Source organism: Phyllobates terribilis, unplaced genomic scaffold, assembly GCF_046119375.1.
Source record: "Phyllobates terribilis strain yellow unplaced genomic scaffold, ASM4611937v1 Scaffold_11__3_contigs__length_659146591, whole genome shotgun sequence".
Classification (NCBI taxonomy): Eukaryota; Metazoa; Chordata; class Amphibia; order Anura; family Dendrobatidae; genus Phyllobates; species Phyllobates terribilis.
Window position 1 is genome coordinate 261,073,557 of NW_027362771.1, and position 20,218 is coordinate 261,093,774.

The 20,218-nt window shown below is 42.7% G+C and overlaps 1 protein-coding gene across 6 annotated transcripts in view; it reads left to right on the forward strand.

Moving 5' to 3' along the window:
* Positions 1-20,218, forward strand: part of RELN (reelin) — an 895,263-nt gene that overhangs the window by 395,917 nt on the left and 479,128 nt on the right. For all 6 annotated transcript variants that reach the window (XM_073652257.1, XM_073652259.1, XM_073652258.1 and 3 more), the window contains exon 6: positions 11,985-12,063. In XM_073652257.1, the coding sequence (XP_073508358.1) occupies positions 11,985-12,063 (79 nt within the window). The remainder of the gene's footprint in view (positions 1-11,984; positions 12,064-20,218) is intronic.

A 20,218-nucleotide genomic window follows, 5' to 3' on the forward strand; every position in this document is an offset into this window, starting at 1 on the left:
GTCATGGGACTATCCAGTATTCCCATCGGGTAAGGAGTAAGCAAGCCGCTACGTTTAACCCCTTGCCTCACTACAACTGGGAGGAAACGCAAGACAGTGACCCTGCCGTCCGACTGGTGAAGGAGATGCTGACTCGGCCAGAGGCTCGCCTTGACCCAGACGCTCCGGAGGAAGCCAAACAACTGTGGGCTGAGAAGAGTCGACTGTTCCTTTACAAGGGGAAGTTGTGCCGCAGAATGGTTAACTCCCGGACGCATGAACTAATCTGGCAAGTAGCGGTGCCACGAAGAGACGCAGCCATGGTGATGGAGGCATACCACGACGGGGCTGGACACTTCGGATGGAAGAAGCTGGAGTTCCTGCTGCGCGGGCGGTTCCACTGGGTAGGCATGAGGGGAACCATCGAGAGGTGGTGCAGAGACTGTGGCCCGTGCAACCTAAGAAGGAAGGACCGTGCCAGCCAGAAGACCCCCCTTCAGTCCATTGTCACCAAGCAGCCGTTGGAACTGGTAGCCTTGGATCATGTAAAACTGACCCCAAGCAGAAGTGGCTACGTCTACGCGTTAACCATTGTGGATCATTACTCCCGGTTCTTGGTTGTCGTCCCCGTTAAGGACTTAACAGCTCAAACAGCAGCTAGAGCCTTCCAGCAGCATTTCTGCCGTCCACACGGGTACCCGGACCAAGTGCTGACGGACCAGGGACCTGCCTTTGAAGCGGAGGTCTTCCAGGAATTCTGCAATCTGTATGGCTGCCGGAAGATAAGGACGACACCCTATCATCCGCAAACTAATGGACTTTGTGAGAAAATGAACCAGGTGGTAATGGATCTTCTGAAAACGTTGCCCCTGGAAGAACGCAGTCTGTGGCCTGAGAAGCTGCCCGACCTGGTGGACCTATATAACTACATCCCTGTAGGTTCCACCAACTGTACCCCGGCTTACCTAATGAGGGCAAGGCCTGGTAAGCTACCTGTTGACCTGGAGATGGGAGTCCTGACACCCGAGGACACTTCACCGGAAGCAGACTGGGACACAGAGAGGCAGCAGCAGTACCGGAAAGTACAGGAGAGCGTGGAGCGAAGTCTCTGTCTCGCTAGGGAAAGACAAGAGAAAAATTACAACCAGTATGCTCCCGCTGTTCCCCTGGTACCTGGAGAGCAGGTCTTGAAGAGGAAGAGACGGCTCCACAAGTTGGACGACCAGTGGGAGAAGGACCCGTACACCGTACTGCCCTCAAGCCACGACAACCCAAAGGTTTGTACCATCAGTAAAGACGGAGGGGAAACCACAGCCATTGTATCCCGGGATCACCTGAAGAAGTGTCCCGAACAGCTACGGAACCCAGAAGGAGAGCAAGAAGACCCTCGACCCGTAGAGGAAAGGGAAGATATGGTTAGTACTGTGCTCGGAGACTTCCCTCGATCCTGGACTCAAGTTAATGGTGCAGTTGTGGTACCCGTCCTCACGTTCCTCCAACCAGCATCCCAAGTGCCTACGGAGCAACAGGTAGAGCTGGAAGAGCAGCCGGTCCAGGAGGCAGCAGACTCCACACAAGCAGAACAGGAGGATCAACCCTCTGCTCATAGTGAGCCTGCCGTACCCCTAGTGAGCCAAAGAGCCCGTAGACAGCTGCCCAGTTTACCCTTGACAGCTCCTACACCCTGTAGTTCAGGGCCAGACAGTCAACTCCGTAGGTCCACTAGGGCCACTAGAGGCCAGTTACCCGCACGTTGGAGGATTTGAAGTGTTTAAATTGTTTTATTTGTGGTCACCTGTCTGTTACTTGTAAATAATTATGTGTTTCTAGTTATTTTTAGGAGTCCTTGGTGGATTTACCGGGAATCCTTGTACAATTGGTTGGAGCGTAACCCAGGAATGGACTAAAAGACTGTTAAGGACTCGGGGCAGGACAGACCCCTACCTGGTTACGTCTCCCTGTTTTGGTGAAATGGACACCTTTGTTTTCTTCAAAGACTGCACCCGGTTGCGGACACGCCGTAACCATCTTTATGTGTTTTTCTTATTGTATTATTATTGTTTATACCTTGTTATGTTTAGTCCCGGAGTACTAAATTTCACTAGGGGGGAATGTGGCACCCCAGGGGTCTGGTTTCCACAGTAACAGCAATGTTATGTCTGAGAGCAGGTGGGAGGTCTCTTGGTCAGGGATCCTATGCATGCCACACCTCCTGCCCAGTCCTGGGAGGGGAAGAACTTCCCCTATATAAACCTAGGGCTGAGGCAGGGTTAGTGAGTAGAGAAGAAGTAGAGACAGAGAAGAGAAGCAGATCTAGGAAAAGAACATCAGGAGCTCTGTGGGAGCAGTGCTATAAGGAGTCAGGGACTGGCAGCTGCAGAGCTCGCCCTGACTGAGAAGCTATCACCGGACCCGGAGTCCGAGGCTGTGGGGACTAATCTTTACCCAGCAGCAGAAACCGCCCGGCAGGGGATTTCAGGTCCTCTGGCCAAGAAACCCGAAGGCACGGTCACACGCGTGGGACCAGCACCGCCGTCGTGGAGCGGACGCCACTAGAAGGCCCTGAGTCACCGGCCATACGGGTGAGCACCACACGGTACACTCAGGGACGTGGGCTACTTATACCCGCCTCTAGCAAGGTAGCCAGAAGAGTACAGTCAGTTTGGGAGGCCTACAACTCCGCCTGGCCAGGGGAGATCCCATCTGCTCAAGGACTGACCAGGCCCCGATTGCTAGCCAGTACTCCGGGAGGGTCTATCTTTATCACCAGTAAAGACCCTGAATTACACCGCATCGTCTCTGAGTGATTCCTGCTACCCCCATCATCCACGTCGGCTGCCCTGAGGCCATACCCCTCCCGTTGGGGGTGATACTATCACGCTGCACAATCCTACCACCGGCCTCAGCGGTCTGCCCTGCAGCGGCAGCTCCTTCGCTGCATTCAACGGGTGGCGTAGTCGTCCAACATCTACCGCTAATACATCGCCGCTCAGTTTGACTCCCTGGGCACGGACCGGGTCACCGCCACGAGACTACAACCCTCAACAGATCCGGCTCCGGGTAAGCTCCCGTGCGCGCGATGCCGCGCGACGAAGGTCCAGGGGTGCGTCATATACAGTACAGACCAAAAGTTTGGACACACCTTCTCATTTAAAGATTTTTCTGTATTTTCATGTCTAGGAAAATTGTACATTCACACTGAAGGCATCAAAACTATGAATTAACACATGTGGAATTATATACTTAACAAAAAATTGTTAAACAACTGAAAATATGTCTTATATTCTAGGTTCTTCAAAGTAGCCACCTTTTGCTTTGATGACTGCTTTGCACACTCTTGGCATTCTCTTGATGAGCTTCAAGAGGTAGTCACCGGAAATGGTTTTCACTTCACAGGTGTGCCCTGTCAGGTTTAATAAGTGAGATTTCTTGCCTTATAAATGGGGTTGGGACCATCAGTTGTGTTGTGCAGAAGTCAGGTGGATACACAGCTGATAGTCCTACTGAATAGACTGTTAGAATTTGTATTATGGCAAGAAAAAAGCAGCTAAGTAAAGAAAAATGAGTGGCCATCATTACTTTAAGAAATGAAGGTCAGTCAGTGCGAAAAATTGGGCAAACTTTGAAAGTGTCCCCAAGTGCAGTTGCAAAAACCATCAAGCGCTACAATGAAACTGGCTCACATTAGGACCGCCCTAGGAAAGGAAGACCAAGAGTCACCTCTGCTTCTGAGGATCAGTTTATCTGAGTCACCAGCCTCAGAAATCACAGGTTAACAGCAGCTCAGATTAGAGACCAGGTCAATGCCACACAGAGTTCTAGCAGCAGACACATCTCTACAACAACTGTTAAGAGGAGACTTTGTGCAGCATGCCTTCATGGTAAAATAGCTGCTAGGAAACCACTGCTAAGGATAGGCAACAAGCAGAAGAGACTTGTTTGGGCTAAAGAACACAAGGAATGGACATTAGACCAGTGCAAATCTATGCTTTGGTCTGATGAGTCCAAATTTGAGATCTTTGGTTCCAACCACCGTATCTTTGTGCGACGCAGAAAAGGTGAACGGATGGACTCTACATGCCTGGTTCCCACCGTGAAGCATAGAGGAGGAGGTGTGATGGTGTGGGGGTGCTTTGCTGGTGACACTGTTGGGGATTTTTTCAAAATTGAAGGCATACTGAACCAGCATGGCTACCACAGCATCTTGCAGCGGCATGCTATTCCATTCGGTTTGCGTTTAGTTGGACCATCATTTATTTTTCAACAGTACAATGACCCCAAACACACCTCCAGGCTGTGTAAGGGCTGTTTGACCAAGAAGGAGAATGATGGGGTGCTACGCCAGATGACCTGGCCTGCACAGTCACAGGACCTGAACCCAATCGAGATGGATAGGGGTGAGCTGGACCGCAGAGTGAAGGCAAAAGGGCCAACAAGTGCTAAGCATCTCTGGGAACTCCTTCAAGATTGTTGGAAGACTATTTCCGGTGACTACCTCTTGAAGCTCATCAAGAGAATGCCAAGAGTGTTCAAAGCAGTCATCAAAGCAAAAGGTGGCTACTTTGAAGAACCTAGGATATAAGACATATTTTCAGTTGTTTCACACTTTTTTGTTAAGTATATAATTCCACATGTGTTAATTCATAGTTTTGATGCCTTCAGTGTGAATGTACAATTTTCATAGTTATGAAAATACAGAAAAATCTTTAAATGATAAGGCGTGTCCAAACTTTTGGTCTGTACTGTAGATAATAGATAGATAGAGATAGATTGATAGTTTACAGGGGGAACGCAGAAAAAAATTGACATAGGGTCCTCCTATAAAATCTAACCAGCAAAGGCTAAGCAGACAGCTGTGGGCTGATATTAATAGCCTAGGAAGGGGCCCAAATGATCCCTGGCTATTAACCTGTCTCACAGCTGTTTGATTAACGTTTACTGGCTAGATTATAGAGGGACCCCAGAAAAAAATTGGCGTAGGGTCCCCCTATAAAATCTAACCAGATAGCTGTGGGCTGAAATTATTAGCCAGGGAAGGGACTATGGATACTAGCCCCCTCTGAGACTATTAACATCAGCCTTCAGCTGCCCCAGAAATGGCGCATCAATAAGATGAGCCAAATCTGGGGCTTAGCCTTGCTCTTCCCACTTGCCCTGATGGGGTTGGCAAGCTGAGTACTAGGGTTGAGGTTCATGACTGCCTTGTATTGGCAGCTGACATGAAGCCCAGGTTAGCAATGAAGAGGTATCTATAAGTTGCCCCCATTACTAACTCCATAGTAAAAGTTTTTAAATAAAGACACAGCAAGAATCCTCTGAAGCCATTGTCCCCTGTAAAAAAAACTAAAACAACCTTATGCTCACCTAGCGCCCAATCCATTTGAAGCCATTGTCGTATGTAAAAAACAAAAATAAAAAGCAACAATATAGCTCATGTGTCCGACGATAATCCATACTGTCCCACACCGATCTCACTTGTAGAACAGTCACATCACCAGATGTGACTGCTCTACAGAACAGCAGGCTACTAACTGAAACAGTGTAATTGTTCCTGTGTCAGTGTGTAGCTCTGAGCTGCTGTGAGAGAGGTTACAGGAGTTCATCAGCTGACAAATTCCTGTGACCTCTCTCATGGCAGCTAGGCACTATACACTGCGGGAGCGATTACGCTCCTGTCAGTGTATTGCCGGCTTCCAGGTATGGCAGTCACATCTCTGGATATGACTGTTCTACAAATGATCCGATCGCCGTGGGACTTATGGATTACCTGGATGAAGGTGGATAGATGAGGATTAGGGTGGTTTATTTTTTTTTTTTACTGGTGACATGGGCATCGGAGATTAGGCGTTAAGGTGAGTATTATGGTGTTTTTTTATTTTTTACAGGGACAAGGGCATTGGGGATTAGGTGTAGATGTGTATAACTGTGTTTTTTATTTTTATCTGAATATTTATTAATTTTAACTTTTTTTTTTACTTGGAGCACAGGCGCCTGCTGATGAGAGATGATTTCTTCAATCAGCTGTGCCTACACTCGCTGTTTACAGTAACAGCAGGCGTCGGCTGATGAAGGGAGTAGTCTCATTAACCTACGCCTGTCACCCGTGGTAAGCCTTTTACCGCGGGTCACAATCACAACTGTGGGATCATGCTGACTTCTGATAGTGTGATCCTGCAGTGCTCTGACTGGCGATAATGATGTTTCCGCCGATCAGGGCCCCTGTTTCCTACACTGTTATGTAGATGACAGCATGGAAAACCATGAATGTTCGGGACCCCCATTCATATGAATGGGCTCCAGGTTTGGGTACGGTTCTGGCACCCGAACCCGAACTTTTAATAGCTGTTCGGCTGAACCCACCGGACCTGAACATCCAGGGGTCCGCCCATCACCACTCCTAACTGTTGCTTACCTCTTAGGTTAAGTTCACATGATTACTTTTTGGTGTGTTTTTGACGCTTCGTACTTTGGCTGCACCAAAAAATGCAGCATCTTACAGATCAAGCTAAGTGGATGTGATTTATAAAGATCTCATGCCCACTGTTTAAATATGTCAGTATCTCTTGCGGCTACGCTGAGTTGTATGTGCGGATTTTCCCCATTAAATTGCATTAGAAAATCCACAGTTAAAAAACGCATATTTATTTTTGATACTTCCTAGTATTTGGCTTTGACATGTGCCGATTAAATGCTGTTTTAGTTTATTTCTGCAGCCCGTTGTCAAAACAAATAAACACACACACAAAAGTCCTTTATTTGAAAAAATCACTCCCCAACAATTTCCCTCTTTTACCCATTTATTAAAAAAAAAATTCACTGGTCCGCTGTCCCCATGAAGGTCCCACGACAATCCCCATCTTCTTCGTCTAACATATGGAGTCCTGTTCAGAGAACAACGCTCCATAGACTGGAGCAAAAGCCACTTCCGGCTCTGATGCTGCACTCTGCGAGAACCTGGCGGCTGTGAACTGCGGTAACCTTACTGACATCACTGTGCAACACAGCAGCGGGGTTCTCACAGGGTACTGAGCAACGCGAGAGCCAGAATGCTAAGCGTTTCACCGCTTATCATTCCTGCTCTTGCTCTACTCTCTGTGTGACCAGGCGGCTGTGAACTGCCGGGTGAACCAAAAACGAAGCTGTATAGCTCACTCGCGGTAATGTCTCATGGGCGATGACGTCATTAACATCATCGCCCATGAGACATGACCGCGAGTTACCTGTACAGCCTCGTTCTCGCTTCACCTGGCAAATGTCTATGATTGTAGCATATGATTTCCTAGAAGGAAGCCTTTGGGTATGTACACATGACATCTTTTTCAGATTGGTGAAGCCAAAGAGGTTTTCATGAGGTGGATGGGATGCCTCACTGAACTTCGGCTTTTTTTCCTGAAGCATCTTTTTAGTGTTTTTGTTGTGTCTTGAGCATTTTTTAACATGTTTGACCACCAGTGGGTTTTTGAGCTTTTTCCGGTGTCTTTTTTTGTTTGCATGTGTTTTCAAGACTTTTTTTTAATCAATTACAATGAAGAAAGTGCCAGCAATTTTTAAAAAAAAAAGTGCTGGAGAAATGCTGAAACAGATACCTGAGCATGTTTTCAGCCTTCCCATTGACTTCTATTATAAAGTATAGAACATCTTAAGAGAGAAAAAATGGGATGAATAATGGTCAGTTAACTTCTCTTAACCGCTTGTCGTCTTTTTTTTTTTTACCTGAAGTAGTTAAAAGACACCTAAAAGACTGAACAAATGAATAGCAATTCATTTTTACATTGAAATGCATATGTTCATTCTTTTGAGCATTTAGGCAGCGCTTTTACGGAGCGGAATCCACCTGAAATAGGCCTTGTGTGCACATAAACTAACAGTGGCATACATCACCTGTTGGCTATAATTGCATCTGTTTAACAAATGCCTAATGAATACTTACTTGAATCTCATGATGTATCTGGTAAATACAGTGGCATCCACAGCAGTCTCCATTTACACACGTGGTCAAAATTGTTGGTACCCCTCGTTTAATGAAAGAAAACCCACCATGGTCACAGAAATAACTTGAATCTGACAAAAGTAATAATAAATTAAAAATCTATGAAAATGAACAAATGAAATTCAGACATTGCTTTTCAACCCTGCTTCCACAGAATTAAAAAAAATAATTAAACTCATGAAATAGGCCTGGACAGAAATGATGGTACTCTTAACTTAATATTTTGTTGAACAACCTTTTGAGGCAATCACTGCAATCAAACGATTTCTGTAACTGTCAATAAGACTTATGCACCTCTCGACAGATATTTTGGCCCACTCCTCATGAGCAAACTGCTCCAGTTGTCTCGTGTTTGAAGGTTGCCTTTTCCAGACGGCATGTTCCAGCTCTTTCCAAAGCTGCTCAATAGGATTTTGGTTAGGGCTCATAGAAGGCCACTTCAGAATAGTCCAATGTTTTCCTCGTAGCCATTCTTGGGTGTTTTTAGCTGTGGGTTTTGGGTCATTATCCTGTTGCAAGACCCATGACCTGCGACTGAGACCAAGCTTTCTGACACTGGGCAGCACATTTCTCTCTAGAATCCCTTGATAGTCTTGAGATTTCATTGTACCCTGCACAGATTCAAGACACCTTGTGCCAGATGCAGCAAAGCAGCCCCAGAACATAACAGAGCCTCCTCCATGTTTCACAGTAGGGACAGTGTTCTTTTCTTGATATGCTTCATTTTTCCATCTGTGAACATAGAGCTGATGTGCCTTGCCAAAAACTTCCATTTTTGTCTCATCTGTCCATAAGACATTCTCCCAGAAGCTTTGTTACTTGTGAACATGTAGTTTGGCAAATTCCAGTCAGACTTTTTTAAGATTTTCTTTCAACAACGGTGTTCTCCTTGGTCATCTCCCATGAAGTCCACTTTGGATCAACAACGACGGATGGTGCGATCTGACACTGATGTTCCTTGAGCTTGAAGTTCACCTTTAATCTCTTTAGAAGTTATCCTGGGCTCTTTTATTACCATTCGTATTATCTTTCTCTTTGATTTGTCATCAATTTTCCTCCTGCTGCCACGTCCAGGGAGGTTGGCTACAGTCCCATGGATCTTAAATTTCTGAATAATATGTTCAACTGTAGTCACAGGAACATCAAGCTGTTTGAAGATGGTCTTATAACCTTTACGTTTAACATGCTTGTCTATAATTTTCTTTCTAATCTCCTGAGACAACTCTTTCCTTAGCTTCCTCTGGTCCATGTTGGGTGTGGTACACACCATGTCACCAAACAGCACAGTGAGTATCTGTAGCGCTATATACAGGCCCACTGGCTGATTACAATATTGTAGACACCTGTTATGCTAATTAGTGGACACAACTTGATTTAACATGTCCTTTTTATCACATTATTTTCAGGGGTACCATCATTTCTGTCCAGGCCTATTTCATGAGTTTACTTTTTTAAAAATTCTGTGGAGGCAGGGTTGAAAAGCAATATCTGACTTTCATTTGTTCATTTTCTTAGATTTTTAATTTATTATTACTTTATTTAGTTTCAAGTTATTTCTATGACCATTGTGGGTTTTTCTTTCATTAAACGAGGGGTACCAACAATTTTGACCACGTGTGTAGATTATACATTGTGAGCTTTTTCCAGCATATAGAATGTGATGTGAATATAGCCTTAAATGGTTGGGGTCACACATGCGTTTATTCTCTCATGCGAGAGAATCGGCTCGATTATGCTAATGACAATCGGCTCAAACTCTGTCAGAGTTTCATCAGATTGTCATCTAAGTGTGTTCCAATTCTCTGGCATGAGAGAATCATATTACAGGTGAGAAGAAGTTGGAGAACCTAATTTCTTCATCTTCCCCATTGTCTGTGTCCAGGTAAATAGGCTACACTCTGAGAGCAGTGCGATTCTTTACGCATACCCTTAGACTTGAATGGGTGAGTGCTATCCAATTTGCTTAACCACTCGCAGCATGCTGCAATTTTTTTCTCATGCCGAATCAGCATGAGAAAAAAATAGCAGATTCGCACTGCCCCATACATTGGGCTGAGTGCCATCCAATAAAGCATTGGATAGCACTCGGCTGTGTTATACGCTAGTTTGAGCTAGCCCTCAGCATTTGTGTCTGCAGCGTAAATGCAGGGGATCAGCAGAGCAAGAATTCTGTAAGGTAAACCTTTACTTTTTAAATTCAGAGCATCTGATTGATCTCTGAGAAAGTGGCATTGTTTTCAGCAGCTTCTCCTGTAAATTGTAGTATCCAGTATATTTGTTATTGACTGTGGTGTTTATGGCCTGTAGTAATAAGAAATTATGGCTCTGGCATATTAACTAATAGAACTTGGTCAGTAAAAAGTAGAGTTGTCCAGTATTTACGTAGATATTTAATTTTTGTATAGCTGTTATATATACACTGCTCAAAAAAATAAAGGGAACACTCAAATAACACATCCTAGATCTGAATGAATGAAATATTCTCATTGAATACTTTGTTCTGTACAAAGCTGAATGTGCTGACAACAAAATCACACAAAAATCATCAATGGAAATCAAATTTATTAACCAATGGAGGCCTGGATTTGGAGTCACCCCCAAAATTAAAGTGGAAAAACACACTACAGGCTGATCTAACTTTGATGTAATGTCCTTAAAACAAGTCAAAATGAGGCTCAGTATTGTGTGTGGCCTCCATGTGCCTGTATGACCTCCCTACAATGCCTGGGCTTTCTCCTGATGAGGTTGCGGATGGTCTCCTGTGGGATCTCCTCCCAAACCTGGACTAAAGCATCCGCCAACTCCTGGACAGTGTGTGGTGCAATGTGACATTGGTGGATGGAGCAAGACATGATGTCCCAGATGTGCTCAATCGGATTCAGGTCTGGGGAACGGTTGGGCCAGTCCATAGCTTCAATGCCTTCATCTTGCAGGAACTGCTGACACATTCCAGTCACATGAGGGCTGGCATTGTCCTGCATTAGGAGACCCAGGGCCAACCGCACCAGCATATGGTCTCACAAGGGGTCTGAGGATCTCATCTCGGTACCTAATGGCAGTCAGGCTACCTCTGGCGAGCACATGGAGGGCTGTGCGGCCCTCCAAAGAAATGCCACCCCACACCATTACTGACCCACTGCCAAACCGGTCATGCTGAAGGATGTTGCAGGCAGCAGATCGCTCTCCACGGCGTCTCTAGTCTCTGTCACATCTGTCACATGTGCTCAGTGTGAACCTGCTTTCATCTCTGAAGAGCACAGGGTGCCAGTGGCGACTTTGCCAATCCTGGTGTTCTGTGACAAATGCCAAGCGTCCTGCACGGTGTTGGGCTGTGGACGTCGGTCCCTCATACCACCCTCATGGAGTCGGTTTCTAACCATTTGTGCAGACACATGCACACTTCTGACCTGCTGGAGGTCATTTTGCAGGGCTCTGGCAGTGCTCCTCCTATTCCTCCTTGCACAAAGTCAGAGGTAACGGTCCTGCTGCTGGGTTGTTGCCCTCCTACAGCCCCCTCCACGTCTCCTGGTGTACTGGCCTGTCTACTGGTAGCGCCTCCAGCCTCTGGACACTATGCTGACAGACACAGCAAACCTTCTTGCCACAGCTCGCATTGATGTGCCATCCTGGATGAGCTGCACTACCTGAGCAACTTCTGTGGGTTGTAGAGTTCTTCTCATGCTACCACAACATTCAAAAGTGACCAAAACATCAGCCAGAAAGTATTGGTACTGAGATGTGGTCTGTGGTCCCCACCTGCAGAACAACTCCTTTATTGAGGGTGTCTTAATAATTGCCAATAATTTCCATCTATTGTCTATTCCATTTGCACAACAGCATGAGAAATTGATTGTCAATCAGTGTTGCTTCCTAAGTGGACAGTTTGATTTCACAGAAGTTTTATTTACTTGGAGTTATATTCTGTTGTTTAAGTGTTCCCTTTATTTTTTGAACAGTGTATATTTGTACCAACATTAATACGTTAACTGTATACTTATGTCATTTTCTTTTTCAGCTGAAATCCATAGTGAAAGTATTATTTTGAGAGATGATTTTGATTCTTACAAGCAGCAGGAATTGAACCCAAATATTTGGTAAGCGAAGTGTCTATTACCTAAAGAATTGTAACATTTTTATGTTTTTATGGTAAATATAACTGGTGCCATAGTAAAAAAAGATTCTTGAATGCAGGTATTATCTGCTTGGAAGCTAGCGCTTATTCAGAATACTTAATAACATAAATGGCTATTCTAAATGTGTAATAGATTTTGTAATGTTGTAGGTAAAGGCTATGTGATCCTTTGTAACCAGTTTTCCTAATGTTCTTAAAGCGCACCTGTCAGCAGGATTGTGCTCAGTAATCCACATACACTGTCAGGTTGGTGCCATTACACTGATTAAAATGATACCTTGGTTGATGAAATCGGTCCTGTGGTTCTTGTGTAACCTTTATTTTCAGTTTTGAGATAATGAGATTCTCGTGCTTTGCTGCGGGCTGTGGGAAGGGGCCTTATTTTGTGCTCTGCTTATATATTCACTCTCTGCAATTTGGACACATCACTGATCCTTCAGTGACCTGCCTCCTATTTTAAATACTGCATATGTAATTGTGTGGGTCAAATCCATAAATTTAAGTGCACGTATGTACCGACTCTCAAACAAAATTTGTGTAGTCTAATGCTGCAGTCATACCTACATCCATCTTCTCCCTATTTCTTAACAGAGTGTATAAACCAAGGTATCATTTTAATCAGTGTAACGGCGCCCGCCTGACAGTGTATGTGGTTTACTCAGCACAATCCTGCTGACAGGTGTGCTTTAAGCACCTAAAATGAAAAATTTATTTACCTAGCTAGTAGTCCTGAATTAAAATGCGGTTTACAGCTTCTATGCAGATTGATGTGTCTCCACGTATGTACCGACTCTCAAACAAAATTTGTATAGTCTAATGCTGCAGTCATACCTACATCCATCTTCTCCCTATTTCTTAACAGAGTGTATAAATAAGACACAAATGGACAGATGGAAGTGCCTTTGAAAGCAGGATCAAACTATGCAGAATTTGTGGATATAATGGAGATGCAGAGTTCTGTATATGAGATGCAGACACAAAATGGGGGACATTTTCAGACAATTAACTTGTAAAGATCACCCTTCATTGCTATACTTTTTTCACAAATGTTCATTAATAAACTAGTTATCCAGTTATTGAAAATTCAGAAATCATGACAACACTGATTAGAGCCACTAAGAATTTGTATCCAAACTAGAAGTGGCTAATATCTTTATGTAGCTGTTTAATTTGTGCTTATTTTTAAAGGTAACTGAAGAATGTTGTTGCTGAGACTTTCTGTAGTGCTTCATTAGTATTATTAGAGTGAAATGAAACTGTAAGAAAATGTGAGGAATAACAGATGTTTCCCTTCCATTAAATCGTTTGGTGAGGTGAACTGGGCAGGAAAATTATCCGGTAAATGGTTGGAAATGGACCTTCTTTTCATACCTGAAAAGATAAACATGATACGTGTTAATAGATTCAGTGACATTGTGAATTACAGATAACATGAACCCTGGAGGAATCATCATATCTGGTGCCAGGAAATGCTTAGCACATGAAAGAATGCAGGAAAAATCTGGGTCTGGTGCACATAAGAACAATATTGAAGGTGTATTTACAATGAGAACATGTGCTGACTTTTGTCCATGTTACAGTTTTATATCCAGGCAAAATCCATAATGATTCTTTCCTCCTCTTTCTCTTTAAAGACACCAGGATTGTTTAAAAAAAGTCACAAAATAAAAAAACACCACCAAAGATGCATATGAATAATGCCATGAGGCCAACACAGAATAGTAAAACAGTTTTATGTCACTTTTTCATTGGCATTCTGTATGCTTTGTTTACTTTAAATAAAAAAACAATGCAGCCAGATATTTCTTATGACTATGTTTCTATGATGTGTATTTGGTGCATTTTTGATGTTGCATACTTTCACTGCTCAAAAAATGCAGCATATTTCAGTTAGATCAAGGTGCATGGGATTTATAGAAACCTCAGGCCCATTGTGCTTTTTTTATGCTGCAGAAACTGATTTGTGGTGCATTTTTGAATTCTACAATGTCAAGGATTATCACAATATCACAGCCCGGGAAGGTCACGCAGAACCATCCACTGTGATCTCTGTGTTGAAAAGCTCTCTTCTGCCCCCTATCGTCCAGACAATTACACGATTGGCCGACGATCAATGGAGGAGGCCGCCCGCTGACTCCACTAATAAGTTGGTTATCGGAAAACTAACAGTGAGCGTATGGTACATACACCTCCAGATTCCAACGCATGGAATATATGTATATACTCCCGTATGATCACTGCTAACTCCATGATAACCCCAGACTACTCGCTGCCACAACCAGTCATTTTTTTAAAATACAGGCTGACTGGAGGCCTGGTTCTGGTAGCGTATGGCTTTGGGGCACGGTTACTGAACAAAAGGAACAACCTATTACATTTGATATTTAGTCCAAACAGGGGCAGTGTTTATAAAAAATATAAAATAGATTTTACAAAGGGGACAAAACAATACAGCATATACAGTTGCAGAAAATAAAAAGGGATTAAGGAAAGAACTTACTACGCCGCTCGCAGAGACGAGTCAACTTAGCCGAAGGAGGGAGCTTCATTTGGGGCTGTTCAGTAATCGTGATTCATGCATAAACTATATGTATCTTTCTACAGGAACCCAGATCATAATTCGGCTTGATCTTTTATTAGCACCTGAGTTCTACCCATACCCCCATCCCCCGTGATGACCTCGCATGGGCCAGGTTGTAGGCTGGTCTCAGCCATTCATGATTTTATGAAATCCCCAACTTATGCGATAACTCCTCTCTGGATCATCGCAGAAGTTCGAGATTGACGCCATATTTGCCATCGGGATTTTATCATTACTTAGAGACCAAACATGACATGGCTGTTGTTAGTTATCTGACCACTATTGATTTTGTGGCTTATAAGCAGGTGTCACAGATATGAAAAAATATGCAATATTCTTCCCCTATTAGCCCTGCCACTAAAAATATATGTCTCGTCACAATCGGATTTATACAAACTCCAATATTCCATATTTTCTTTCAGGGACTTATGTCTGTTGCAGGTGCTATACCTCTCTTACAGGGACAAAGTTGTCTAGTGTAAATGTAAAATATTTCCTTTGAAAGGACAATGCATTTCCTGCAAACAAACAGTTTCTTCCACTTGTTTGTCTATGAGTAAACACATGTCCCTATTGTTGTCTGAAAAGACTTTTTGTCTAATTACCTGTCCATTCTGAATCTGTCTTTCTCACAAAAGGCATCTTCTTTCAGTCATCTTGGCATCAAAAAGAGTTCATGCATTTTAATTAGGATTGTCACTTCTCTTTGTCTCCAATCTATACATCGAAATTTTACTTGTATTAGTCTATTGTACAACCCTACATCTAAGAGTGTCAGCTCTTGTCTTGTACTGCAACTGAGAGAGGGGGGAGAATGTCCCTCGCTGGTGGGGCTGCAGAGATGCTTATATTATCTATGACCCATATTTTATATGACACACAACATTTCAATTTCTCTCTTGCAGTAAATATGCTTCTAATTAATCAATATTCCCCATAGACTTGAATGAGATAAAGGTAAAAAACACATATGTGTTTTTAAAGTATCTAATCTGCACATGACTTTATTGATAATATTGTATCAAAGCGACATAATGGGAAGTTTACAAAACAAAGCAATTTTAATTAAAACATGACATACGATATCAAATGGAGACGAAAACTGCAGCTGAAAAAAATGTGACGAAAACTCATGGTAAAGAATGCTCTCAAAAAGGCAATGAGAAAACGCAATTAACCAAGCAACTTAAAGGTGTTTTCCCACGAACGAAAGTTGATTTTATTCAATAGATCTTGGAATAATAATAACTTCCACAATTGGATGTGTTTAAATAAAATGTTCCTGTGTTGAGATAATCTTATAAATGTTCCCCTGTGTAATGGCTGTGTCTGACCATGCAGGAACACGGTCTGATCATACCACAGCTCCTGGGCAGGGAAGGAAGAGAAAGAGAGAATACAGATAGCATAGCATGGGATCACAGCTGATTCTTTGTTTGAAGTAAAACATTGTTTAAAAACAGGCAGGGAAATGTTTTACCTCACAAAAAGAATCAGCTGGGATTCCATGCTGTAATGTCTTTATACTCTTTTGCTTCGTCCCATGCCCAGGAGATGTGGTATGTGCAGACCATGTTCCGTACAAGGTCAGACACAACCTTTACACAGGTGAACATTTATAAGATTATCTCAGCACAGGAACATTTTATTTAAGCACATCCAATTGTGGAAGTTATTTTTCTTCCAAGATCTATTGATTAAAATCAACTTTCGTTCGTGGGAAAACCCCTTTAATTTAGCTAGTTTAGTTTTTGACGCTGCATATTTTTGCTGCATCAAAAACGCAGCGCCTTACAGTTCCAGCAAAGCGAATGGGATTTATAGAAATCTCATGTTCATGTAAACTGACCTGAGTTGTGTGTTTAAAATCTGCAATATGTAAATTTCTCAGGGGTAAGCTGAGTTTTATGTGCAGATTTTTCCCATAGATTTACATAAGATGCAAAAAATTCTTAGGTAAAAAATTCATATGTTTTTATAGTGCGTTTCCGCTGCGGAAATGCATCAATAACTAGTCTAAACTGCACATTAGTATATCAATAAAATTTTGTCAAAGCCAAAGAGCAGGAAGTATCAACAACAAAGCAGCTTTGGTTAAAATATGACACACCAAAAAAAAGACAAAAACTCTGCATAAAAATGCGATAAACACACTCAAATGCAATGAAAAATTCAAGTAACCTAATTTACTTAATAGGTGCAGAAATGGTACTGAAAATCTGCAACATCAAAAATTCACCAAAATTATTGAGGTTGTTAACCCCTTAACAACATCTGACGTACTAATACGCGTCTGTGCCCTGGGACTTAAGAGCCAGACCCGTATTAGTACGTCATGGCGATCGCGCGCGCACACAGGCTGTGCGGGCGCGATCGCCGCCTGGTGTCAGCTGATTGTCACAGCTGACACCCGATACTATGTGCAGGGAGCGGCCCTGCACCGCTCCCAGCTCATTAACCCCCGCGATGCTGCGATTGAAGTCGATCGAAGTCGATCGCAGCATTGGGGGGCAAGGGGAGGTGATCACAGATACTCACCTCCTCTTCTGGCTTCCAGCGCTGTCTGCAAAGGCTTCCCGGGTGTTGCCATGACGACCCGATGTCGTCATGACAACATCTGGGTCACCAGGCAGCAGGAAGATTGTTTGGACATGCGCAGTGCATCTCCAAACAATCTTCTCCCCGTCCAGCGCTGACAGCCTGCATGACACAGGGATGGTGCTGCATTCCTGTGCCATGCAGGCGATCAGAGAAAAAAAAGTGAAAGTCCCAAAGTGGGACAAAGTAATAAAGTGTAAAAACACCCAGAAAGTGAAAAAAAAAAATTAAAAAAAAATTGCAAAAAAATAAAAAATAAATAAAAAAAAATAATCCACCAAAAATAAAAATATAATGTACCCATCAATAAATATTATTATAAAAAAAAAACAAAAAAAACAATAAAAGTACACATATTTGGTATCGCCGCATCCGGAACAACCTGACCTATAAAACTGTCCCACTAGTTAACCCCTTCAGTGAACACGGTAAAAAAAAAAAAAAAAAAAAACGAAGCAAAAAACAATGCTTTATCACCATACCACCAAACAAAAAATGGAATAACACGCGATCAAAAAGACAAATATAAATAAAAATGGTACCGCTGAAAACGTCATCTCATCCCGCAAAAAACAAGCCAACATATAGCTCCATCAGCCGGAAAATAAAAAAGTTATAGCTCTCAGAATAAAGCTATGCTAAAAAATATTTTTTTCTATAAAATTGCTATTATTATGTAAAAGTGCAAAACATAGAAAACCGATATAAATGTGCTACCGCTGTAAACGTACTGAGCCGAAGAATAAAGCTACAGTTATATGAAAAAGTTTGGGCACCCCTATTAATCTTAAGCTTAATGTTTTATAAAAATTAGTGTTTTTGCAACAGCTATTTCAGTTTGATATATGTAATAACTGTTGGACACAGTAATGTTTCTGCCTTGAAATGAGGTTTATTGTACTAACAGAAAATGTGCAATCTGCATTCAAACAAAATTTGACAGGTGCATAAGTATGGGCACCTCACCAGAAAAGTGACATTAATATTTAGTAGATCCTCCTTTTGCAAAAATAACAGCCTCTAGTCGCTTCCAGAAGCTTTTAATGAGTTCCTGGATCCTGGATGAAGGTATTTTTGACCATTCCTCTTTACAAAACAATTCCAGTTCAGTTAAGTTTGATGGTCGCCGAGCATGGACAGCCCTCTTCAAATGATCCCACAGATGTTCAATGATATTCAGGTCTGGGGAGTGGAATGGACATTCCAGAACATTGTAATTGTTCCTCTGCATGAATGCCTGAGTAGATTTGGAGCGGTGTTTTGGATCAATGTCTTGCTGAAAGATCCATCCCCTGCGTAACTTCAACTTAATCACTGATTCTTGAACATTATTGTCAAGAATCTGCTGATACTGAGTGGAATCCATGCGTCCCTCAACTTTAACAAGATTCCCGGTGCCGGCATTGGCCACACAGCCCCAAAGCATGATGGAACCTCCACCAAATTTTACTGTGGGTAGCAAGTGTTTTTCTTGGAATGCTGTGTTTTTTTGCCGCCATGCATAACGCCTTTTTGTATGACCAAACAACTCAATCTTGGTTTCATCAGTCCACAGGACCTTCTTCCAAAAAGAAATTGGCTTCTACAAATGTGCTTTTGCATACCTCAGCCGACTCTGTTTGTAGCGTGCTTGCAGAAATGGCTTCTTTCGTATCACTCTCCCATACAGCTTCTCCTTGTGCAAAGTGCGTTGTATAGTTGACCGATGCAGTGACACCATCTGCAGCAAGTTGATGCTGCAGCTTTCTGGAGGTGGTCTGAGGATTGTCCTTGACTGATCTCACCATTCTTCTTCTCTGCCTTTCTGATGTTTTTCTTGGCCTGCCACTTCTGGCCTTAACAAGAACTGCCCCTGTGTTCTTCCATTTCCTTACTATGTTCCTCACAGTGGAAACTGACAGGTTAAATCTCTGAGACAGCTTTTTGTATCCTTCCCCTGAACAACTATGTTGAATAATCTTTGCTTTCAGATCATTTGACAGTTGCTTTGAGGAGCCCATGATGCCACTCTTCAGATGAGATTCAAACAGGAGAACAACTTGCAAGTGGCCACTTTAAGTAGCTTTTCTCATGATTGCATACACCTGGCTATGAAGTTCAAAGCTCAATGAGGTTATAAAACCAAAAAAAGTGCTTTAGTAAGTCAGTAAAAAGTAGGTAGGAGTATTTAAAACAAGAAAATGATAAGGGTGCCCATACTTATGCACCTGTCAAATTTTGTTTGAATGCAGATTGCACATTTTCTGTTAGTACAATAAACCTAATTTCAAGGCAGAAACATTACTGTGTCCAACAGTTATTACATATATATGAAACTGAAATAGCTGTTGCAAAAACACCAATTTTTATAAAACATTAAGCTTAAGATTAATAGGGGTGCCCAAACTTTTTCATATAACTGTACCTTATCAATTTTACCACACGTGGAACAGAATGAAAAAAAACAAAAAAAACACAATTCCTGAATTGTTGGTTTTTGTTTATTCTGCCTCCCAAAAATCGGAATAGAAAGCAATCAAAAAATGTCACGTGCCTGAAAATGGCACCAATAACAACGTCAACTCATCCCGCAAAAAACGAGCCATCACATGACTGTCTGCCAAAATCTGGAAAAATTATAGCTCTCAAAATATGGCGATGCAAAAACTAGATTTTACAAAAAATGCGTCTTTTAGTGTGTGACAGCTGTCAGTCATAAAAACCCCATATGATTCTGGTACTGCTGTAATCACATCGACCCGAAGAATAAAGTCGTCTAATCACTTATACCGCACGAGGAACGGCATCAAAAATAAACTCTTGGGTGAGGATTGGGCTAGGGTTAGGGCTGGGTTTGGGGTTAGGGTTGTGCTAGGGTTAGGGTTGTGCTAGGGTTAGGGTTGTGCTAGGGTTAGGGCTGGGGTTGGGGTTAGTGTTGTGATGGGGTTGGGATTTTTTT